Below are 26,260 nucleotides of genomic sequence, written 5' to 3'. Positions count from 1 at the left end.
TTCAATTAAATCGATCTTAAAATCTTTCATAAATTTTATCTTTTATTTTATATATAACTAGTAGTCGCCCGCGTCTTCGTTCGCGTTTTAGGGTGTCTGTTGTCATGTATCAGGCAAAAGTATCCTATGTCCTTTCTCGGAGTTCAAGTTTGCTTCATACCAAATTTCATCAAAATCGGTTCAGAGGTTTGGCCGTGAAAGAACGACAGACAGAGTTACTTCAAATTTACAATATTAATAAAGATTTATTATCTTGAAGAGTTACTACTGTTCAAGTTATTTATGTTAGAACTAGCGCGCACTGGTAACTTTTGTCACGGTGACTGTTTCGTCACTCTTGTCGAGTCCAGGAATATGTATGGAGGTGCGCGCACATTACGACGTAAAGATTGGGTCTGCATCTGTACATATTCACGGATTTGACAAGAGCGACGAAACAGTCACCGTGACAAGAGTTACCAGTGCGCGCTAGTTCTAATATAAATATCCAAACTAAATTTGACATTTCAATTTCAAAAGAAACCGCGGCATTCAGGCATAGGTACACAAATTTAGTTCCGCTCAATCAATCCGTAAAATGAATCTTGTTTCTTTAAATAAATCGCATTTCGTTACAAACTAAATCAAAGCTAAATTTACGTGAACTTTTAACAAAGGGTCAGTTCAACGTACAGATTTCATTTCATCCCTTCTAAATATATAAGTTCTCCCCTTTCATCTGTCCATTACAGGACTACCCTTTTATACTGACTTGTAATTAATTTATATAAACAAAAAATGATCTCGGTCAAGTGGCAGAGACCCTCGATTTCAATAGTAGAGAGCGGGTTCGAATACGGTTCAGTAGCATTGAGTTTCCAAGTACTTTATTTGTATTTTTTTTTGCACTTTATACAGCTATACTGGTATTATCGTGTTTCTGTTTGAAGGGTGAGTCAGTGTGACTGCAAGTACAAGGGAGATAACAGCGGCGCGTTGGTGTTTTGTGGGGGTTGGTGAATATTTCTTACAGCGCCAATGTCTGTGGGTAGTGGTGATTACTACAGTCAAATGGCCCGCCCATCTACATTACTACCACCACCTCGGTTTGTGCACAAAACTTTTCGCAAACATAAGTGCACTCTCTATTATTTCACTATAATTTATTAATTCGAAAATAAAACCCAATAGGTTTTATCGGTCGCCATGGGTTAGAACCCAAGACATCGGGGTATGAACCTTATGACGAAAAGACCAAATACGTAGTCATATGAGACAATTCTCCTTTACGGAAAATAGAATGGAATTGTCGCATTTGAAGCTATCGCATAGTATTTTGAATACCGTACCCGGGCTCCAGCGTAAACAAATCGCAGCCAATGAAAATTCTTTTTGTGCTGCAGATGGCTCGGATCCCATTATGCTCGCCGCATCTCTGAATGCAGCCGGCGTCGTTAGCTGACAACAAGAATTTTCGACGAGAATGCACTTCCTAAAAATACTCTTATAAAATTTTACTTTTCTATTAGATATGTATTACCTAGTTGTAACCAAAGATATACATATATTACTAACATAAATTAAAATTAAATACCATCATATTTAATCAGAAAAAAATACATTGGTTGCAAGGTGAAATTATTAACTATTATATTTTAAACAAATTTAATTTATTGATATAAATTTTAGACATATTCATTAAAAATAGTTGCTGTATAAATCTTTTCCCAAGTGAATCACAATTTTGAACTTCTGGGCAAAAAACGAACCTTGTCACCAACGTAGGCAATAACGTTTTAATATACACTTAATAATAATGCAATTTATCAATAGCTTACTTTGTATTTTGTAATATAATGTATGTATTTGTAGGCAGCTAAAAATGTAATCAATTGGTTAATTAATTAAAAGTTAATGATGTCAAATCATGTTTTATAATAGATTATTATTTATATGAAAAAGTAAAAAATCAATTCAAAACCGTCTCCACAATAATGCGTGAGGTATAGATTGAAATAATATGTTTTTTTTTTAAATTGACGTTCATAAGGACTGACACAATTTCGTTTTAAGGAATGATTAAATGTATAATGTTGACCTCTAAACATCGGAAGGTATTTGCTTAGAGTATCAATTTTATAAGAAAATATTTCTTTTTATAAAGCGACATGGTGCTAAAAATTGAAATAAAAAATCCAATGGCTCGACTAAAATAGAAATATCATAGTATTTGCAAGTCTAAGTGGCTGGCGGTGATCCAAAGCGTTTTTCGAGGCTACGTTTCTGCACGACGACTATATTTTCTAGACAATTAAACATGCCTTATCGGTGCTTGTTTCAGTTTTAATGTACTTTGTGGTATTTACCTTGATTACCAAAGTTTCGTTACAGCCATAAATTCGCAAAACATGCAATCTAGCCCATCCCATTGGACAGCTTTGTACAAATCTATCCAACGCCCTTTATATATTTAAAATATTTTTCGAAATAGGGTAAGTTATACTGCGCTAGAACAGACTTTCACGCCACGTAAGGAAAGTTAATTTGCAAAGTAAATAATGACAAAAACATTCTCTTCTGTATCCAGAGTTTTGAATACATAAGCCATTTGGTCTTCACGAATGCTCATTTCAGTGACAGCCATAGCACTCACGCATTCATGAGAGGAAAATAATATCTTTATTTTCTTGTTGAAATATCTAGGTCTCGGAGATATTCGTGTGCATTAAGGTAGGGCTCGGTACATAGTTAAGTCAAAATTGTTGTTCAGTATAAAAGCCGTATACTTATTTATTTATTTTTTGTGACATAGGTGGCAAACGAGCAAGAGGCACACCTGATGGATAGTGACTACCGCCAAAATGAACATCTGCAACACCAGAGGGCTTGCAGGTATGTTGCCGGCCTTATTCGAAACAGGTTCGGAAAAAAGTTACCTCTGACCTGATAAGGTTGTTTTCCAAAATGAAATAACCACTTGGAAGCGATCTTTTCACGCCTTAGGTGTTTCTTATTCAAAATCAAAAATCAAAATAAACTTTATTCAAGTAGGCTTTTATAAGCACTTTTGAATCGTCATTTTACAATTAAGTGAAGCTACCACCGGTTCGGAAAGTAGATTCTACCGAGAAGAACCGGCAAGAAACTCAGTAGTTACTCTTTTTTAACATTTAAAAAATACAGCGTCGTGTTAATTAAATACAATTATTTCAATTAATGTATCCTGCTTGGAAGTCAACAGGTATTTTAATATTATCTAGGTAATATTAAAAGGTGATACATTTTACAAGACTTCCTTTACAACTACATAACATTATATTGTTATAAATTTTACCTACCAAAATGTATGTACATATATTACATCCGAAGATTATCTTACACACAACAACATGAACATTTTTTATCAGATTATTTTTTTACATCGTCAACTTATAAAGTCACGTCGATCGAAAAACTAAAATGGACATTTTCCTAAAATTTCTGATTGTTCGGAACTAACTGTTTATTTACCGTAAGAATATCATCGACGGCATTGCGCATTAAGCAATATTCACTACGAATAACTATGAACGATATTTTTTTATGTCCCCGGATGTAACAGAAATATAGTGTAATACAGGTATAGTCGCGGTGAAAATTATACCTTAAGCCTTCGTAAGCGGCAATATATTTGGCTGGTCTAGAGGCTAGAATCCATTAAATACACCTGTGTGCTCGAGATTTATGGAAGCGATGTTAAACTATCCCTGAAGTTGTCGTGTTCGTCCTTCACATTCTTTCTATAGTTATAGCAATTAACTGCTGTAATATTAATGAGCCCGCCTCATTTTAAGTTTGTTGTAATCAGTTATCCGATACAAGTAACGCACCGACTCTTGTTAACGATACACATGTACAAAACCTCAAAGTGTGATTCCAAGCACGACACCTTGGAATATTTTGACTGACCTTGATAAATAAAAGTGGGAAGGGGTGCGCGATGCATTGAGGCATTCTTATTGACTTAAAATAATTGATTCATTTAGATAACTTTAAACAACTGGGATGCTATTGTTTTATGTTAGTTAACATTAATTTAAATCTATATTACCTTGACGAGATTTTTAAGTGAGTCAAATCTATTTTGCTTCTTAATATATTATGTTAAATACCTTGTTATCCGAACGATATCTTGCCGATAAAAAAGGTAATCGTATGACTTTTTTAAGCTTCATTCTTGAACAAATCAAACTAATTTTGAACTAAAATTCTGTAGCACAAGCCTAAAACTATTACTATTCCATTTGTGGGCAAGTATCTGCTCTGGCTTTAAGAAATGAAGAATTGAAGATTGCACTAAGGTACTTTAATGCGGATTGGGAGACACCTATGTTTTAGAGTCGGTATACATACATATCATTTTTTTCTATACATAAGATAGTTTCCTCATCATTCATAGTTTCCTCATCATTCTTTCTCACTATTACTCACAATGCATAACCTAACCTAACTTCATATGTGCTTCATGTTTAATACGACAAATGGTCGACAAACCCTAAGGATGATTGATGTATGCATATAAACGTCGAAACTAATATGTCTTCGAAGAATGTGTGATGAAATAAATATTTCAGATAGCGGTCTACAAGCCTATTGTCTTTCCAAACATAAGCAACACCACCGACGCAAGTCGCTCTACCGCGCCAATCAGGGTGATTACAGGAACAAGGGACGTAACAATAATCCTGAAGAGTCTTCCACGTGTGTTCACGGTGTAATGCCATCTTATGGATGAAAATATGTCACAGTTTTTCTCTTCCATTCTGATACGAATATGATATCAAGAAATCGCTAATAAGCTACTACATATATATAGATATATATTTTATTTATCTTATTCTGCATTTTAGCAAAGTTTTGAAATAAAAAAGTAGTTACTTATTTAGAACCACATAGGATCATAGGTTGTTATTAAATTCAAGGTCACAAACCTAATCGATCTTCAACCAATTTGACCGATTCTGAAATCTACCATTTTCCTCTGCGAAATCTTATTGGTCAGTTTATGGCGACATAGTGTGCTGTGGTCTATATACTGAGACCAATATAAATATAAATATCGTCTTTATGCTGTGCAATAAATAATACTTTTATTATCATAAACGTATTCTTTTTAAAAGTTAATATACTGAATTCAATTGAATGCTTTGCCAGATTTGATATATTTTGACGTCTGTTTGCAGCGATAGCAAATTTCTCATCGAAGCGAATGCTTTCAATTCAATTCGCTCCAAAGGATATAATATTGGCCCTTTGGACATTTGACGTGATCGGAATACTGTTCTCGCTGACCTCAAATTTAATTATCTTAGTTTGATTTTCGAATAATACAATACAAATTCCAATGTATCATCAGCATCATCATTTTCATCGACATACCGATAACGTAACACACAAAACATTAACAGAAGTTAGAACATAGAATAATGGAATATTAAGTTTGACAGATAATTAATTATATTAGTTATAAGGCTATAATTTGATGTCACTATCTGAAACTAATGGAGATAATGGATATGTACTGAGTGTATTAAGATTATCTATCTAATAGGAATTACCTTGAACCTACGAGACCCTGAAACTCATCAATTTAAGTCTAACAGGCTTTAAAATTTACGTTTTGTGGCTTTGTGTAGGATTATTTTGTTATTGCCCTTATGCAAGTTGAAAGCAGGAATGAGCTTAGTGAGTCACAGACGATGCAGTAAATTTTATTGGCGGACAGATAGAAAATTAAATGTAATTTGCAAAGAATGAAAGAATGGAATTAAAGCAACCTTTATGGGCAATATTATTAATAGACTGACATTTAATTTTGAAGGCCAGTGGATGGCCTTGAAATGAAAATTCAAAATGTCAATGGTTTGCTCACCATCACCTCACCAAGAGATGCCAGTCAAAATCAACCAAAAAGATCATGCTCAATGGGAATGTGTAAAATTCAAAAATTATAAGTTTAACATATGTGCGTAGATGTATAATTAAAGGTGACAAAATGGACCTTGCTCCGAAACCCATTATGCCTACTAACCTATTATGAAGATACGCTGCGGTACGCTGCGAACTCTTTTCCATAAATTTCCATACCCACCACATACACCAATATGTGTAATTATTACTCAACCAAAATAATAAAACTGTTCTAAATAAAATTAAGACATTAATTCTGATGCTGAAGTATGTTATCAGATATGAAGGCGTCAATGTATCGCCCAAGGTGTTTTCTTTCACTCAAAATCGTATGTAAGTTTTATTACTTTGCTTGTGACAAAATTATTCACCGGATATTTTTACAGAGAGGTGCTACGAAGAATTGGAAAAAATAATACACAAATGAAACAGAGACCGCTATTGAATTCCTAACTGGGGAAGAGTGTACTCTCCAAAATACTGGAGTTTATTTGTCACCTCAAATATTTGTACAACATCCAAATTCTTTAAACAAATTGAACTGACTAATTTGCTTTGAGGCTTTTAATGACACATACTTTCAATCGAAGTAATTGTATCATTTGAACGTAGTGACGTTATTATTAATTAGTTGTAGTTTATTAGTATCCCGTGCCTCGCAGTAAAGGTAAACGTGAGGAAACCTGCATGTGACTCTGTGGTGAAGTCCCGCCACGTTAAAGGAACGCAAGAACTTAAAGAAAATAAAATATAAAGGAAATTGAAAGCCTCGATTTCAAGTCAACAACATGTGCTGTTAAGTTAAAATTGTGATATCTCAACATTAAATCAAAATACACTTAATTCAATTACTTTTGAATCGTCATTTTACAAATATACTAAGTGAAGATCCAACCGAAAGAATCGGCAAGAAACTCAGTAATTATTCATTTTCGTGAAGTTCAATTTTGATCGATAAGTCGTTCGCAATTATTAATCAATTCTTAAAGATTTATTATATAGCACAGAAGTTGCTTAAAAACACAGGTGAACTCCATATACTGTCCTAATCACTCTCGTGATTTGATGGCGGCAAGGGCGATAGCGCCCACAATGTCATGAGGTAAAGATCAACATCTTTACGTATTTTCCGACGCATATGAGTATGACTGCCAACTTCCTAATACCAGGATGATACTACATGTTATTTTGAGAAGAACCGTATAACTTACATTGGCCTACGGGATCCAATGATCTCGGGATCTCGGGATTTGCCGATGTGACTTAGATCAACGAGTCGGAATTATTTTCTATTTGTTTTATAAAAATATAAAGAATCATATCACCGTATTTATTTATAAACTAGCGACCCGCCCCGGTTTCGCACGGGTGCAATACTGATACTAAATATACTACAGAATTTATTTATTTACAAAATCACGTTACAAATTTCTAAAATCATCAGTTTGTTTACTATATTTTCCATGTATTATGTACAAAGTCAAAGTCAAAAACCTTTATTCAAAATAGAAGTGTTTACACTTTCTTATTGATTGTCGAAAATCTATCACCGGTTCGGAATATAATACCTCAGACCTGAGAAGAACCGGCGAAAGAAACTCAGCGGGATTTTTTTTTATAATATCAATTTACAATTTACAGTAATAAACATATTCTTGATATTTGAAACAGCCAAAAACCTACTTCTCTAATGACTCTATCTCTTAAAAAACCGTATCACAATTCGTTTCATTCGTGACATTGGGACAGAGAAAGCGACTTCGTTTTATACTATGTAGAGATAATGTTAAGCAAATATTTGAGGTCTTAACTAACAGTAACTTGCAATGTAACCATCGCACCAGCCTATTGTCTCAGCGGAGTCCATCTAAGTGTCTGCAAGCAACTCAACATCGCGTGCTCTCTGAACTCACCGACTGAACAGCGCCACTCGTAACGGCTTTAAAACACGCCACGGCATGATTCAGGTCGCTTTAATCCGAATGATAGAACCATTACGACGCAACTGTAAACGGAAACCCAGTTCACTTAGAAGTATATATTAATCTTTTTTCGAAATTGTTTATTTGTCTTGATCTTCAAATAACATTGGTACGAAATACGAATCCATTTGGTGCAGAAATATGATATGTCAAATATACAATAAACGACATTTCGTTTAATTATGATCCAAATTTTAGTCGAGACTAGAAAATAAGGAGCAAAAGGTAGTTTAAGTTAATATAACGTATGAAAATATTATTCAACGTGAAGTGTTATGTATTCATACCTTATTTAATCAGCATGCGAGGAATCCCCGCACCTGACGGCACTTGCCAATGATGCTGCGTTATTCTTTAAAGAATCTCCTCGAATACCATATCACCATATCACGCAGAAGGTGAGGTTTGACTTATATTTTAATATTTTAGTCTATTTCAATATAACAATTTATAGGAAACAACGTTAACATGATTATTTCGTCAGATTCGTCACAAACGCTTCCTAAGTAGTATATTAAATCTAAAACACGATAACATTAGAAAACAATCACTTCCCGCGTTACAAATTCAAAGTTAAAATCTATATTCAATAGAGAAGCGTGAAACTTGCTTATTGATTGTCGAATTTAACATAGTTACGTTACAACTTCGCCGCTACCCGAGACGACACTTGCTTCCTTAACAATGCATAGCACAGTACACAGATTGAGATATGGGACAAAATTAAAAATCACAAGTAACCACAAATATATTTTTTTAATATTTATAATGTTTACTTCCTAGCGTGAAAGATTGATAATCTATTTAATTATACATGTGATACAAGTATATTGTGCGTTTTTAAATATATACGTAATTAAAATTCTAAAAACTTACCTGTAGTTCTTTGCGGGTCGATTTGAGCATGCAATATTGAAAAGCCGGGCGCAATGATGGCAGGCAGCGTGCGCGAGCGCAGCAGCGGTGGCGGTCCTCGGCGCCCGACGAAGGGGTCGACCGCCGCCGCGGACGCTGCCGCCGCACTACACATGAAAATAAATTACAATAAGATATCTAAACGTTACTAATAACACCATTCTGGGTAAGAACTGTTTGTCAATTATTCTACCTCTACGTTCGATCATCAGTAATTTGCATTGCAGTGTTCCGATTAAAATTGAATAAGTCCGATTAAAAGTAAACGAGTAAAGCATCTGAAAGTAACGATATAGCTTCTAAATTTTCGGTTTCTGTGGACAAATGTGACTATGTAAATATATAGATATATTTTTGCAATAACTATATTAAAAAAAATTTGGATGCCTGTTTTGAGATAAACAGACATTTACTTGGTAATAGCGCTTTGTTCAACCCCATTTGGGTAGGTAAGACCCACTCATCAGATATTCTACAGTGTAACTACAGGCACAAGGGACATACATCTTACATGCTCAATAGATATTGAGGATGTATGATTTTTGACACACTTAATACATATTAAGATAACTCATCGCAAAAAGGCACTCACAAAGTTTTAAATTTGTATGTGTCAAAACAATTTTATTTCCTTGCACTGGGGACTGTATGGGCGGTGGGGACTCAGGTGGCCCACGTGTCCGTCCGCCTACCTTTTACACGAAAAAGGAGACTTTAATAAAGTTCGACGATCACAATAACAGTTGGCACAAACTCTACATATTCAAATATGTTTCCCAATTAAAATAATAACTCTGTTATTAGCGAGATGCTAGACGGCGCAGCCAGTTTACTATCGGAAGCGATAGTGCTTACATCTTTGAGAAGCGAGGTACCTGCGACTATAGGAAACTCTCTGGAACTTCGTCCGCTACTAACGTAAGCGATTTGGTATATCGAGTTACTATAATTTATGTACTGTGGTAATGCATTCTCATCTGCACCGACAGCATTTTATTACCCAAAGGTCGTACCGATATGAAGTTACTCATTTATAAAACTCAAATTAATAGTTACATTCTATTTAAAATATATTAAACAAAATTTTAAATAACAATACAATAAAATCAAAAGTCGCTTCCCGTTGTCTGTCATTGTGCTTAAATATCTATATTTAAAAATATTGTACGAATTTTAATACGATTGTTTTAGTAGATAGAGTGATAGGAAAGAACCACTGACAATTTTTGAGGTTTCTAATGTAATTTCGGTGATAGAGTGCCATTCCCAGACACAGGTTTGCGCAATACCATACCAAAAAGTAATTGAATGTCATTTTTGATCTCTTGTGTGATTAAACCGTAATTCTTTTGTAATGTTTTAGTTGATTATACACATCTTTTATAATTTATTGTTTTTAAGAGTACCTACTGCCATAATACTCACCAAAAGGCCACTTTCTATAAAATAAAATGTCCAGCGCTGATCAAGAAAATTCGTGATAAATTTCACGGGACATTTTAAGAGAAAACTATAAAATGAGAAACGAGAACTCCAAACTAAACCAATATAATATTGCTTCGCAGACGATTTCGGTGTCACGGGTGGGGCGCTCGGGTCATTTCTAGATTTCAACCCGTAACTTATATGCTATAAAACTTTCCTTTTCGTTAAATTTTCAGTGTTTAAAATGAAAATATCAGTAAAATAAAACGAAAAGAGTTTCCGATAGCTGGAAAGTTTTTCTCATAGTTTCAATAAATCAGACTTTACATATTTAGTTTTTTCATCTCGTACTATTAGGTAAAGGGTAGATGTGGAACAAAAGCCTATCACATTTGTATGAGACCATCCCCCAACTGAACAGTTTACAGAATCAATTTAAGATGGCCCAGTGATAAGAACGCGTCCATATTAACTAATAGTTGCGGATTCGAACCCAGACAAGTACCACTGAATTTCCATCAGCCTAATTAGGGTTTGTAATTCATCTCCTGTCCAGAGGTTTAGAAAAAGGTCGTAAGGAAAAGGGCTTGCCTTAATTTATTTAAATAGAAGTATATTTCTTTACACAAGACCTTTATATGAGAGAAGCAGTTTATTGTTTTTAATATTATTATAAGTTTTTTTTGGTAAAGAAAAATTCTATGTCTTATTAGGAAGTTCTTTATAATGTGTTTTTTATTTTCCCGCCGCGAGAGTGTACGAACACTCTCGCCGCCCTTGGGCTACTGCTGTTGATACTATTATCCGAGTCTAACGATCCACAATGTTTTTATAGCGCCCATCATCTTGGGCTTTTATGCAAATACTCCAGCGTTACTGTTGCCATAAAGTATTACCGCGAGTGAGCAAAAACATGATTTTTTATTCACTTCATACTGGCTGCTAAATAAAATAATGTAAAAGATTTCATGTGATACGAAACATGACTTAATTTAGTTTAATTAGTCATGCCTCGTAAGTATTTTATATTGACTTTGACTTATTGTATAATAAAGCAAACAAACTCTGCCAGAAGTCTGACTTTGTTACCAAAGATAACGTAATAATCATATTCATTTCAGTTTGTAATAAAATCCATATTGTAATCTTTATATGGTTTTATGAATAAATGATTTAAACTTACTCCTAACTTACTTATTCATAAGAGTATTTTTATAAGCTACAGGAATTGTGGAAATTTTAATTGGATCACCTTGTTTGCAAAGAATTTTTATACGATTGGTTGCTGGCTGCATATAATAGCGTTGGTAATAAATATGATTATTTTAATTAAAATAATAATATTTAGTACGGCTTTGAATATTAAATACGTTTTTTTTAAAATTGAAATAAAATTTATTAGTATGATTATTGATTCGGTTATCGACACTGTATTGGGGCATTCCTGTGACTTCCTCTCGTGGCGTGCTGGTACTGCCTGGCACGAGAAAAACAAAAGGCGGCTGATTTTGAACGGGGAGTTAGGACTGAAAACGAAGTTCTGATATTGGCTGTAAAAGTAATAAATAAAATGTATCGATTGGTTAATTAATATAGTGGTATAAATTTAATGTTATGTGAGTTGTTTTATTTTACAACAAAAAGTTGTTGAAGACGATCAATGTGCTGAAATGGATAGCACGTATAAATATTAAACATCACTCTGCGCCATCTGTGGTCGACGAGCGCAAACCGTTAATAAAGAATTATTACAATGGAGTTTATATCGAGGAAACATTCTCGAATGAATAGATTGTAATAATAAAATGTTATATTAAAATGTTTGCAATTAGTTGTTAATCATACAATATTTTCATAATAAACATCTGCTGTTGTTATAAAAACTGTCTTTGTTATGAATCCAAAACATAAAAAACTAAAAACGCCTTGCGACTTCATCCGTTTCAAATTTTGTTTTACAAGAGTTATTGCAAAAGTGTAACAGCTGAGATTCTTGCCGGTGATTCTTAGTATAATCTATATTTCTACTCTGTGGTATCTAAACTCTATGACATTAAATTGTATTTTGGATTGGTTTGGTTTGAAATCCTCGAAATTAAGATCTGGCCACCAGCTTAACGAGACCGTTACCGTTAAAGGCAAAAAGCATATCTTGTAAATTAAATGAGGCGATTTTGTACGACCTCCCAGACCTGTTGTTGTTTTATCTTATATTGGCATACAAAGTTGACGAAATTAAAAAAAAAATGTTAATTGTTCCTTTAATATTTGAAGACAATGCGTTCTTATACCTTTACAAGTATGCAATCAAGTTTGATAACAAGGGAAGGAAAGGCAAGACACAAAAGACGTGTCTCGCAATGCCTGCGGTCGCCGGGGAAAATTCAAGTTTCGAATTTTCTCTCGAGGTAATATTACAAAAATATTTTTTGTATGTAAGCGCCTCGTTTATCACTCAACTCTCAGGTCACGTAATAAACGGTCTCCTTTGATGCCAGAGGTTTTAAAAATAAACTAATTGTACAAATTCTGCGCATTTGAGTGTTAATATGAGTGGACTTCAGTTCTTATATTCAGTCAAAGTAAAGGTTCTTTGACATAATATAATTCAAAAGAGACGATTGGATAATCTGATGATAATTGGTCCAACGTCTGTAGACAGCATATTAAAAGTCTGATCGACACATAAGTTCAACTGGCTCGTTGAAGAATTCTTTAAACTGAAACACAGCTATTCAAAATATGAAATAAAGTAATTAATGAGTGAGTAGTGCCCATACAGTCTCTAATATGCAGAAAACCCTAACAAGTAGTGATAGTAAACTCCAAATAATCGCCTCTGGCAGTATTGTTTCACATTTTGTTCCATATCTGATTGCTAATTGCAATTCAAATAAATACATTTAACTGGTTATATTTTCATTTTGCCAATATCACATTGGCTCGCTACGCCATACAATAAAAACAATATACCTGCACACTTTACTTTCATTATTATTATTTTCAACCAACCCAACTGATCAAAACAGATACCTATCACATAGAGTCTAGGTTCATTGCCTCAATAACCTGAATCGTTCCTCAAATTTCGTGCGCCATCTTGAATTTGCCAGAATGTAAGTATTCCTCTCATTTCAATTTGACAAATTCTACGAATTAATATAAATACCGGGACATTTATAAATTCCTCGCAGTCCAGGAGGATTAAGACCGTTATTTAATTACTCTTGTGTTTTGTTAGTACGAAATGACAATTAATAAACTGATTTATTTTAAAAACAGGCTAAATAACTCACTATAGAAACATTATTAGAATCTATAGATTAATCTATCAGCAAAGAAATAAATAATTAATAAGAAAGAGAAATGATTTATGAAATTTAATTAAAATTAATAAATTATCAAGATACGACTCTCTTTAGCTCATTAAAATGAATACCTAATGAAGGAGCCAACTTGGGTCATTGAACGACAATTTGCTGCCTCTATGCCGACGATCTTCAAGACTCTTCAGCATCGCTGAGATACTGTAAAGCTCGCCTATCATTTTGTGTAATATTCAAGAAAAATTTTCATGAATTCTTTGAAAATATTTATGTTATAAAGAATTCAACATCTTATATTAAATACGCTATTTTGAATTAATATAATTTTGATTGTATTTCGAAACATGACTTAAATAGCAAATAATATTAAAATCATATCTAAGAGTTTAATGTCTACGTACTTATATATTTAAAACATATTAATACAACAATAGTTACATAACGAAAACACAATAATGAGCTGAGTAGCTAAAATAAACACTGTTCGATGTATCTTGTAATGTGTCAATTAATGAGTTATTTACTTCTGAGTTGACTTAAATACAATTTACTTTGGTTTTGATAATAATAGGTTTGTTGTTATAATTATAAAAATAAAAAATAAAGCGTTTTCTGATATATTTAAAATAAAACTTCTAAAACAAAATTTCTGGTCGTTTTAATTTCTTGTGATTAGAATTCAGCCATTTCAAATATAAGGATTTTCCAGCAGTTCATGAGATATCTTGGAATCTACATCTCACAAATAAGTCATTGGTCTCATAAAACATTGGTGAGATTATAAGACTCACTCATACAATAAGGCAACGATAGAAAAGTATTTGGTACATTACTCCATGAATTTTATATTAAGATATGATGTCTTAATAACTACAAATATTAAGAAAACAATTTTTATTATATTTGTAATATCTTTACTTATTGATTTATAAGCACCAATATTCTACTCAGCCGCTGTTTCCGTAGCGGGATCATCTGAACCTAATAAGTTGACTTCAGTAGCGTTTATTATTTGTGATTGGGGTGTTGTTTCAGTGCTCGATGTTTCATTAACATCGTTAAGCAAAAGCGTATTGTTAAACTCGATGCTCCTCCTAAATTGAGATGTGTCATCTAAGTTGATGTCATTGTTGGTTTCATTTTCGTTGTTAATTTTAACTTTTTTTTCGCACGGATTTGGACGGTCTGAAAAACCTAGAGTGTGCAAGGACGTCTATAATTTTATTAATCTATATTTTAAAATATAAGTAAAAAGAAACTAGAAACAGTTATGTAACCTCGATTGACGAGCAAGACGGTTCTGAATCATTTTATGTCAAATATTAGAATTAAAATTAAAATTTACAATTGAAAGTTACACTTGCTTTAATAATGCAATAAGTATAACAGACGGATTTTAAAGCAAATCAAAGGCATCAATCAGACGGGGCTATCTTGTCACGGCTTCGTTTATTTATACTTGATATTGCTTGATGGCAAATAATATCGTTATAAAACCTGCTTGTGCCTCAGTACAACGATAAGACTATATGTACTCATATAGTTTTATCGTTATCCCAGTTGTGGGACATTAAACCTTGTTTCCTTGACAAAGTTGCCTTCGATAACAATATTGTTCAATTTTTATTCAAAATAATTAAAAATGAATACAAAATGTACCTTTTAATAAATTATTTAGCCCCGGTATATAGACCGTGCCGTCGCCAATATCTAATTTTAGTTGCGTTTTTCCTATATTGGAAATGCCTGTAGCGTTAAATTTTAATGTACTGTTACCTAAAATTTAAAATGTAATTGATTACTATATGAATATTATACCAAAAAATGGTTGAGTCGATTTACCGAGCCTTACCAGATTCTCCAAATTTCAATCGTACATCAGTTTCACCAACTGCTACAATTCCATTTGCTCTTAAGTTCAGATCTACATCATTTGGCGTCAATTCACATTTTGTTTCCACAGCGTCGTTACGATTTTCAACCAGATCAGACTTTTTCTTCTTTTTATCTCGCACTTCTTTTAACTTGGCTTCTAACTGCAAATGTATATAACTCGGGAATGGTAAACTAGGTCACTTAATGGTGAGTGGTCAAACCAGAATACTATAATACCAAGTATTGATGTTTCCCAGTAGAATATCTGATCAGTGGGTTATACCTAATTACAGGGCATTGCACAACATTCAATTCCATCAAATTCCCACAACCAAGCTGTTTTATTTTGTATATTAATTCAAGAAAATTAACCCAGTTCCCATCGATATCAGCCAAAACTATCAATCTCAAGAAACACCACTCAATAACGCAGGACATATCGTTTAAAAATGTGTGCGAAAATAAAGGACCATTTTCGTTCCCTTGTTTTAATAATCCGACGGATCGGGAAATCAGACAATACCGGAAAGAGTTCAGATCCACGACCAATGACTGTATATGATTTTTGAGAGACAGGGCTACATGAAATTTTCAGGATATATGCTGTTACTGAGAACCGTTGAACAAAAAAATCCATCCAAAACCGACATGGAAATTGACCCCAGGACCGATATATAACCACTAGACCAACAAGGCAGTCGAAAATAATTATTAGATCAAAGTATTACCATATCAAGTAGAATATCTTTTTGTTCTGAAAACGCTTTGCCAACTATATCATTTCTTCGCTTTGGATCTAAAACTGATCCTGTAGGTGTCGAAGATGAACTAGATACATTTAATTTGTTCCCTCCCACGACATAATTTGAAGATATCTAGAAGAAATATTAATATTATGATAATGAAACGTTCTTGCTCGATGCGAGTACATTTACGCTTATTCTTTAAATATATTTAAATGACGTCCTCCTGTCACAATAATTCCCGTAAGAGCACTTGGCCAATGAAAGCGTCTTTATTCAGGATCGGCTTCTGGAGGGCGTACAAATAAATCCAGTCACTTGACATCATTTGTATTCCCAACATTGTTAAGGCGTTTAGCAAATTTAGTCAGATTTACATTTTAAACGAATTTACAGTAGACATTGGCACTCGGAAACTTCGTGAACTTACTTTGATTGTACCAGATGGTTATTGGCGAAAATTAAAAGAAACGAAATGGGCAGCTCTTTCAAATAAATCTCGGTATAGTGAAGGTTTCAATATTAAATTCTGGTTTACATAAATAATCTTTAAATTGCAGTCTTAATACAGCCAAATAATAACACAGCTAAAAACGCCAGAATTTATTGGTATAAAGTAATCAATACACTCATGACGAAATTAAAAATAATATGTAACATCGTAGCAGTGGATTTTAAAATGAAATCAATTGGAAGTAATGACATACCAGAATAGCGAGTGGCAAATACATGAGGGCCATACGTGCGTTTTGCTGTTTCCGACCGAAGGCAATATAGGAGTTTTACGAGCCGTTACTGAAATCGACGTTTATAAATAAATACAATTTAAATGAATTTTATCGCCCGTGCAACACGAGTAACGTCGAACGCATTTAGCTGAAAATAGGGATAAACCTCGCAGGGACACTTCAGTGCACCATAAAACTGAAACGTTTAAGTACGGTCTCTCCAGAGCGTTACAGATGTCCAATAAAATCATAATAAACGATGGATTACTTTCTTTAATGATTACGAATATGAATTATTTATTTGAAGATTTAATTTTATTTACAAAATCGACGACCATTTTCTGATCACAATAGCTCGTCAGAATAATTTTTTTTTTTAATATTCTGAAATTACTGAACTGGTTTTTGTTTGTAAAACTATCAATTAATTACTAAAAATATTTGAAATCTATTAGCAGAAAGATCTGAAGTATTATACAGATGAAACTAAATTAAAGCGTACTTTTAATGAATATTATTTAACATGGTTTTAATCGGTCATATACGATACATGACACAATTGAATGACCGGATGCGTTCAGCATTGACTTATTACAGCTCATTTATATACAAAAATGTGTAAACATAATATCAATTTTACCCATTACACCTATTGTGTAAGCGATTATTTATAGTACGGATCAAATGCCATTTTATTCGTTATGACGGCGGTATCAATACCTATGTCATTAAACATAAAGAGTCATAACAGAGTGATATATGTTTTAATAAATATAATAATCAATACAAAGTGTTTGTTTTTCATAAGTTAACGTGCATTCTTTTCTGACATGTAAATTTAAGTGGACTTGTAGGTAATTTAGCGTTACGCAAGGTAGACTATAAAACTCGCATCCAATAAACAATGAAATCGATGTTGCGAAATGTTCTGAATTAGATTCGAACGGAATTTCAATCGCATTTTTATTCCTACTGCTCGTGTCGGACGGATTCAGCAAAACTTGCCTTAACTTCTGAAACGCCGTATTAAAAGTTTTTGTTTAAACAAAGGTTTCTTAAGAGGACTTTTATTCGTCTCGATTCAAATAGCTCTTTATAAGTTTCGTTAAACAGTCATTTTGATTAAGAGATTTGCTAAATTAATTTGCAAGATTTTAGGATCTTTTGCAAATTAGTTCTTAATAGCTAAATCCTTGTATCAACTTTAATTATCGGCTGTCTTACTTTAAAGATTGCTTTACTGTTGGTTTTTCTCTTGTAGGTTATGCTGCCTCTATTAGCTTCGCTGCTAACATGGCTAGCTGCAGCTGACGCCAGGGACGTGGGTAAGGCGCTTAAGACTATGCCCATCGTCACCAACTCTCTGGTTAATTTGGGAAAAATGGACATTGCTTTCTACTTTAACTCCCGACCTCAAGGTTAGTCTTTTCTTTTATATTTAACTCACATTTTCTTAAAATAGTATTATACTATAATATGACATAGGTGCTGTGTTTGAAAATATTTTTTCACCTTTTTTAGATTCTGCAAAGCGACCTACCAGTCACGGGTTCAGTCCATTGTTCGGTCCAAAAGTCGAATCCTTATCAACGGAACCCTGCCCATGTTCAAGTTTAAAATATCTAAGAGATTCTTCACAAAACAACCCATCCGAGCTCTTAAGCAAAATTCTAACTGGAAATGACCTGTTTTCTTTCAAAGAGCCAGCTACCTCGACTCTTTGTTGCGATTCACATGAAAATGTACAAGAAGATATACTTTTAGAGTTCGGGCCGAAACAAAGCCAAATTTTAGCGAATCAACAAAATTCCTTCCCATTACTGCCATTTTTGTTTGACAGCATTCAAAGTAAATCAAATTTACCTTTCATGCAACCAAAAGCAAAGACCGTAGAAATTTTGATATTCCCGAAGAAACGAGGAATGCCCATGAACATTGACAAATTTACGACTAAAAAGAAGGACATCATAAAAGTAGTTGGAGATAAAGAAATAAGAAATGAAATTCAGTCCAACAAATTTGTTCCACCAATTATAACTTCTATCAAGAAAGATTTAGCACTTCAAGAAAAAAGTAAACTTGTCACAAATAAAGCAGACGAGACCAAGTCTGCTGCTGATACTAAATCAAACATAGTGTGATTTTGCATTAAAATATAATCGTGTCACTCTCACCGTGCAACATTTTATTTTATATAACGTCATATTCTTGTTAGTTCATCATCTAGGTTTAGTCTTCCTTTTTCAAAACGTTACAAACTAAAAAGAAAGTTTATTATAATATGGTCAATGCCATTAATAAAAATAAAAGATGTTTTTTGTAATTCTAAATTGAAATAAACAAACTAATGTATCACTTATCTAAATAGCTAAAATAAAAGATAAATGAAATGTATATGTGTCTCATCACTGAAAAGAAATAAAAGATAGATACGCTTAATACGCCCACAGAATTTTGTACCAAGACGAATCAATTTGGCAAAACAATGAGTATTAGGTAATGTTGGAACGTGAAACGAATGTCACGGCCCTCATCTACATAAAGTTATATCAGCAAGAGCATTCTGTCAGATACAAGGCCCACTAAATTGAAGCTAAACGTTACTTTAAGTGTATTGGGCGGTGTCAATTAAAGCTTTTATTTATAATAAACTAACGACCCGCCCCGACTTCGCACGGGTGCAATAATTTCACATCACAGTAGAAACTTCTAAAATTGACAGTGTTTCTTTTCTCAATTTTCCTTTTCTTAGAGATAAAAACCTTTTTCTCGAATCCCTCTATCTATTAAAAAATTCGCATCAAAATACGTTGCGTAGTTTTAAAGATTTAAGCATACATAGGGATACAGGGACAGGAAAGAGACTATGTAGTGATGCATATCATATCATTCCGACTTGGTTTTAAAATGGCTACGCTGCGGCTACTTACTTATACAACCTTTCTCAATATATGGTAATTTTTGAAATCCAACTAGATCCTAAGCTTAGTTTATTCATAAAAATAAACAAAATATCTATTTGTATAGGTTGTAGTCTAACAGAAATGAATAATTCCCCTCAACGACAAAATATTCTATTTAAATATCGCATGTACCTCATAAAAATCATTTTAAATAACACTGTCAATACTTAAAAGAATTTCCAATACATTCTCCTCCTCTCCTCAGACATTATAAATTTAGCTTTATATTAAGTCGATGGCATCAAATACATCATTTATTCGTAATTGATATTATTAATTAATTTATTTTTAAAACAGACAAACGGACGTAAATATGGGCCAACTAATGGTAAGTATGCATCACCGTCAATAGACATTGTCTCTCCGGGAAATAGGAAGCAGTCTCACATCATCATGAGCCACAAACCTTAGGAGTTACGATATAACATACCACGGGCCCTTCCTACCAAAGCACAATAATACTAAGTAATGCTGTTTGGCTCTAGAATATCTGATGACTGTTGTAATATTACACAGTCGTCGCAGCTTTAATAAATATAATTAAAAATGTATACGGATATATATAGTAGAAGTAGTTCTATGTATAGGTATATATAAAACTAAATCATAGAAACTAATTACTAAGGAACGTTGGAACTATGTACAAACACCATTTATACGTAACAACCCATTTATTTTATGAAAGGAACCGTAACTTAATTACGTTGTTTTACAGAAGGATGAAATTCGTTTCATTTATTTTGTTATTTAATTTAATACTCTTAAGGAAGACTATTAATCATTTGAATATAAATACAGTTTGTTTTATATTTGTAACATTATTCTATCTGCGTTTTGAAAGACAAATAGGCGTAAATCACAACGGAACGTAGAAACTTTTCTTGACAGCGAAGCCGCCAGCCTTGACATTGGCCACGAGGGCAGGCACGAGCCAGGGCTTACGTAATTTACAGGATTTGCTCTTTGCATTAAAGATGTTAAAAGTGATACAAATAAAAAAGCAAAGTACCTTCTGTTTACGTAATAATTCCTCTTTTGCACCACAGTCATCTATCACATTATATTTTTATTGACGTTAGCGAATTGAATAATATAACACACATTATTTATGTAATGTGTGTTTCAAGGTACTTTTTTAATGTGTTGCTTAACGTATTTGCAACCCTTCCGTCCCTTATAAATCAGAACCGGACGAGACGCGCATAGACGACTTGCGGTATCGGGTATCGATGAAGATCAATGGAGCAATACCCTTTCAATATGCTAATTGAACAATTTATTATTAAAAAAAAGTAGAAAATAAATATTTTCTCTAAAAATAAATACTGTACCAAAAATATATTATAGCGTTAGAAAATAAATACGAATAATCCAATTAACTTGTTGAACTGAAAATCTCTCATATTTTTTGTCGGAAAATAAATTGCAATTGCTTCCATGATATCAAAAACCAAATCAATAAGACAAGTAAAACAAATGTCACATATGAAACTCGCACTATAAGCTTACATTACATTCCGAAATAGTGGATATATCCTATTATATTGTTAAAAGAATCGACGTTGCTCCGACAACGACGACTTCAACGTTAACGAATAGAAACGAAATGACTTACTGCTTCTCCTTCCTCTGCTGTCGTTTCTTCTTGAAGGCTCTCCGCACCCGCAGCAGGAGGAAGGCGGCACGGTCGATGGTCAGCACGGACGGCCGCTTGGCGGCGCTGGGCTCGTCCATCCCCTCGTCCTCGTCCGCCGCCTCATCGCACAACTTCAGGCCGAGCCATCGCTGTTTGGTTGCAGTCCTCGTGGTGGCTCCGAGTGAGACGCACGCAAGCAAACCAAGCACCCACGTGAAACTATTACTTTAGTCTACTAATTTATATAACCGAGTAAAAATAATAATAAACAAAGATCACTTATTTACACCGATACACTAAATCACTTTGTTAAAATACTTCGTATAACACTACGGCACCGCACCCTGGAACAAAAATATAAAATTGAATTTTCATTGCTAACAACATTATGCAAAGTTATAAAAATTAATTAAATACTCAAAGTTATTTATTTAAATAGATTAATAATTAAATTTATTATACAATTATGAAGATAATATGTAAGTTCAAAATTAACGTACTTAAATTACACTCAAAATTAAACTAGCGATTATATGAAAAGTGACGCGGATTTGCTTCTGACTCTGCTTAACGGGGGCAAAAGTATGCGGCCGTAAGAAATGTAAGTTTAGTTCCATCTTGTATCCACACGGACATAACAGTTTTATTTTTGTAAATAACAAATCTGGGGAAGTAACATAAGAGCTGAATTAGCTAATTTACACGAAGGAATTAAATGATATCAATTAGCAAGGTACTGAGAAAAAGGTAGGAAGTACGGTGCTTATGACGTTGGATGTGTTTCATATTTTTTCTGAATATTGTAAAAACCCGCTTCTATTTTATCTATTCCCACTATACCAAGTTTCCAATTATTTGTTTTTATATTTCTATTTTATATTGATAGGGAGAAAATGCTCCATATTTTTTCCTAACGAAGCTCCAACGATATTACAAGATAACTTTCAAGCCAGCCCGGTTATTGGTAGTTCATTAAAAAATACAGAATCTTGGCGTATCGACTTTTCGTTCCGCACAGAGATGAGAGATGGCTTGTAACGTACTATGGGTTATTAATATTCAAAATGATTATAATAATATCTCTGGGCTCTCTGGAAGCAAGCTGGGTAATACCCCACTTATCACATAGTAAAGTAACAGCCTGTAAATTTCCCATTGCTGGGCTAAGGCCTCCTCTCCCATTAAGGAGAGGGTATGGAAAATATTCCATCACGCTGTTCCTGGTTGGTGAAATGCACATGTGGCAGAACTCCGATGAAATTAGACACATGCAGGTTTTCTCACTATGTTTTCCTTCACCGCCGAACACGAGATGAATTATAAACACAAATTAAGCACAAATATGTAGTGGTGCTTGCCTGGGTTTTTAACACGCAACCCACGGTTAAGATGCACGCGTTCTAACCACTGGGTCATCTCAGCTATTCACTAATCACTTATGAGTAGCCACATACTGGTACACATTAGTTTGTATGCACAGTGGCACATTGACATTATTATAACAGCCCAAATATCAAAGGACGCTGATGACCACCGTTATAAAAAGTCCTTAATATTATAAAAAAATGTTTTAAGGAAAGAACAAGTACCTAAATCATTTGGTAAGGCCGGATGGCTTGTGTGGCTGGCGCTGAATACTTCAAAACATACGAATCCGTTTGATTATACACATCGAAATGATACCTACACAGAGCTGACCTTTCCGACTCCATACAGATACAGTGAAACAGAAAAGCTTTTAATTAAAAACTCAATTGGAGTTATTTCTCACTTTCTAGTGAAATTTCTGCTATTTTGGATGTCGTTTATATTTGTATTTTTTGCTCTTTACTCGAATACGATGTGGGTTCAGATCGTTTAATTGGAAACAAAATCTATACTTGCAAAATACTATATTTTGACTGACTGACTGATTATAATTATAATTTTATTATAATTTTATTTCCTTTTCATTGAATAATAGCAACACACAAATTAATTAAGGCACCAATATTCCTATTTACCCCTCCTTTTAAGTTTATCACTTCTGTTAAGAGTAGGTACGGATCAGGATCGATCCTGCGACTCTTCATATCGTTAGGCGGCCTGTAAACCATTGCGCTATTCACGCATCATAAACTATTAAAGTTAGGGGTATGAAATTTGGTGATTAGAGTCGTTTTTTTGAGAAAAGAAAATTGAGAAAACAATTAGGTTCTAAGGAAATAATTTTGAAATTTTTACCCGTATAAGGATGAACAAGCGTGGAAAGTTCGATATTTTTGAAGTTAAAAATGGAACTTTATTTTTGGGCTAGTGATAAAAAATGAGTAGATACGCATTAAAGCGTGTCTGGATATTCTACCCTAAGGGATGTTATACACACAATCATATGGTATGGTACATGTAGGTATACATTTAATTATTTATACTTTAAATTAATCTGTTAATGTATTCAACTTCCACTTTAACATAAGAAACGTTTGAAAGTCAAACGTTGATTTCAGTAGGAGGCCACACGCTAGTATATTTAATGGCGAGAGACTCACCATAATGTAGAATTACCATAACTCGCTTTTCAACAACATAAGAAGCGAATTCGTAGAGAATAGCAATAGGCACTAGTACTGCTGTTGCACGCGACCTCTTTGCAATTTAAATTATTTTAATAATGCTTATGGTACCTCAGAAAATCATTAATCACTGAGGTTATTCAACTTGGTAAGTACTTTTGTTAACAGTGAGGGCGGTTTGAGTTCCACGACAGTAATAAGCGGCCTCCACTCCAAATATAGTTCTAGTTTGAAGATACCTACCACTTTTCTTATTTACGTCAAGTAGTTTCATGTTTGTGAAGTTTTATACCTTCATTCATAACTTACATTATTTATCAACTCTCCGATAAAATGTATTACGTATTAGGAATAGCATTAGGGATGCGTGTTTATTTGATGTCTATAAAAAGGCAGTGAATTTATCCAAGTAAATTAAATTTTTCATAATTAGAACTATTAATAAGTAAACATTATATGAAGCGTGGTAAAGTATAAATAAGTAAATAAAACGCTAATCGAATGTAATGCAACTGCGTCGGTTGTTCATTCTGCATTTGTGATCTCTTATGGCTTCTGTTTGCAGTTTTGGAACATTTTCGTTTATTGTCGAGGTGTAACTATACTATAAAATAGTCAAGAAATCAGTTAACAGTTAAGATATACATAGTGCTCGTGTTTTATGCAAGTCCATCTGAGTAGGTACCATCCACTCATCAAGTATTCTCTCACCAAACAGCAATACTCGGTATTTTAGTGTTCCGGTTTGAAGGGTAAGTGAGCCAGTGAAACTACAGGCACTTAGCATTATAGTTCCGAAAATTTGTTTTTAAAAATAACTGTATTTCATTACAAAACATTCTACAGAGTTTAATATCCGCTCTTCTTGATAATGAACGCAACGCGCTATGTACGCGATTTAAATTCGTTAAAACTAGTTTTATTTCAATGTGTAATAATCGCGAAAATCTAAGACGTAACAGTATTTGAATACAGAATATTATGATTTTAATTTATAATATTCAACACTTCTGATTCGTTTATACACTGTCATGTTAATCCAACTGCCATATCCTCTGTGTAACGTTAAAATATATGATTTCATATACTTAATAATATGACCGAACATACAATCTTAAGCTTGTAATAAATAAGGAGAAGCTTTCTGTAATCATCGAAATGTCTACTAAATCGAGATGGCCAGTGGTTAGAACATGTATGTCTTAACCGATGATTGCGGGTTCAAGCCCATGAAAACATGGCAAAATTTGCATGTGTTTAACCCGTAGCAATGTGACATTATTCAATTCGCTTCAAATACTTCCATACCGAAAACAAGAAACAATAGGAGACAGGCGTAGGAAGGAGTCGTACTGTATCTTGGTATGCGTGCAATGAAAATATATCCACAGCGTGCCTGCTCACCTAAGTCGTGAACCAGCGTGTAAGATACTGCACCGTTTTACACGGATGTGGATCACCACCTTTATGTAGAAGGTTTTAGTATATTACTCTTATATACAATAAACCGGGCTTCACTTTAAATTTAGACTATTGACGACAAGCGCGAATTTAATGTTCCTGTAATATAATAATACAAGGACTGCTTGTTTTAAAATAGATAATGTTCAGTCACGCTCGTAAATAGTCCGATATGACCAGCGGCACTTAATTTTCTTTAATGGACAGTTTCATCCGAATATGAAGTCGTAAAATTTACAACTAGCGTTTTTATTACGGTTTAACGTTTAAAGATGAGATGAGATTTGATTATAACGAAATCCAATGAAGCAGGAACACGTATTGGGATATGGCTTTCGATACCGTTATGCGTTTAGTTTAAACAAGCTTTTATTGATTGATTGTGAAACTGTTCTGTTCCAAAATAAACTAGCACAACTTTTGTAACATAGTGTTTAGACTAAAGTACACAACATATACTCGTAAAATATAATATAATTATTAAAGTTAATGTATCGATACTTCGGACTAAAGGTAACATCCAAAACCATATTTGTTTTATAAAACAGATTAAATAATATTTTTTTTATGAATGCTTTTATTTATATTAATTTTGATTGACACAGCTTGGAATATTTAACGCGGCCTTTAAGAGAGGAACTCGAGGAAACACGGTAATAAAATATTTATACAAGAGTTAAAACTTGCCAAAAATCCAGAGTACTTTTGGTAAAGTACACAAATGTT

At 33.5% G+C, this 26,260-nt stretch overlaps 2 protein-coding genes across 3 annotated transcripts in view; one reads left to right on the top strand and one right to left on the bottom strand.

Annotated features, from left to right (window-relative positions):
• The window catches only part of LOC124530076, a 267,561-nt gene that overhangs the window by 153,352 nt on the left and 87,949 nt on the right, over nt 1-26,260 (bottom strand). Inside the window, exons 2-3 of the mRNA XM_047104065.1 lie at nt 21,501-21,865; nt 8,787-8,932 (exon numbers count right to left, since the gene is read on the bottom strand). Of these exons, the coding sequence (XP_046960021.1) occupies nt 8,787-8,932; nt 21,501-21,619 (265 nt within the window). The 5' untranslated portion in view covers nt 21,620-21,865. The remainder of the gene's footprint in view (nt 1-8,786; nt 8,933-21,500; nt 21,866-26,260) is intronic.
• On the top strand, nt 17,831-19,095 carry LOC124530077. 2 transcript variants are annotated; one of them, XM_047104071.1, is made up of 3 exons: nt 17,831-17,945; nt 18,184-18,340; nt 18,444-19,095. In XM_047104071.1, exons 2-3 carry the CDS (start codon nt 18,187-18,189, stop codon nt 19,061-19,063), a joined length of 774 nt encoding a protein of 257 aa, XP_046960027.1. In that variant the 5' UTR covers nt 17,831-17,945; nt 18,184-18,186; the 3' UTR covers nt 19,064-19,095. The 2 variants fall into 2 exon arrangements, with proteins under 2 accessions (XP_046960027.1, XP_046960026.1); XM_047104070.1 differs by having other exon boundaries at nt 17,831-17,972.

Source organism: Vanessa cardui, chromosome 5 (genome assembly GCF_905220365.1).
Source record: "Vanessa cardui chromosome 5, ilVanCard2.1, whole genome shotgun sequence".
Lineage (NCBI taxonomy): Eukaryota > Metazoa > Arthropoda > Insecta > Lepidoptera > Nymphalidae > Vanessa > Vanessa cardui.
This window is presented reverse-complemented; position numbering and strand designations above follow the sequence as displayed.

Bases quoted from the DNA above. Each gene is read 5' to 3' on its own strand.
- LOC124530077 (XM_047104071.1), top strand. From the start codon at position 18,187: ATGCTGCCTCTATTAGCTTCGCTGCTAACATGGCTAGCTGCAGCTGAC. The intron at 18,341-18,443 runs GTTAGTCTTTTC...CACCTTTTTTAG, and splicing joins CTTTAACTCCCGACCTCAAG to ATTCTGCAAAGCGACCTACC.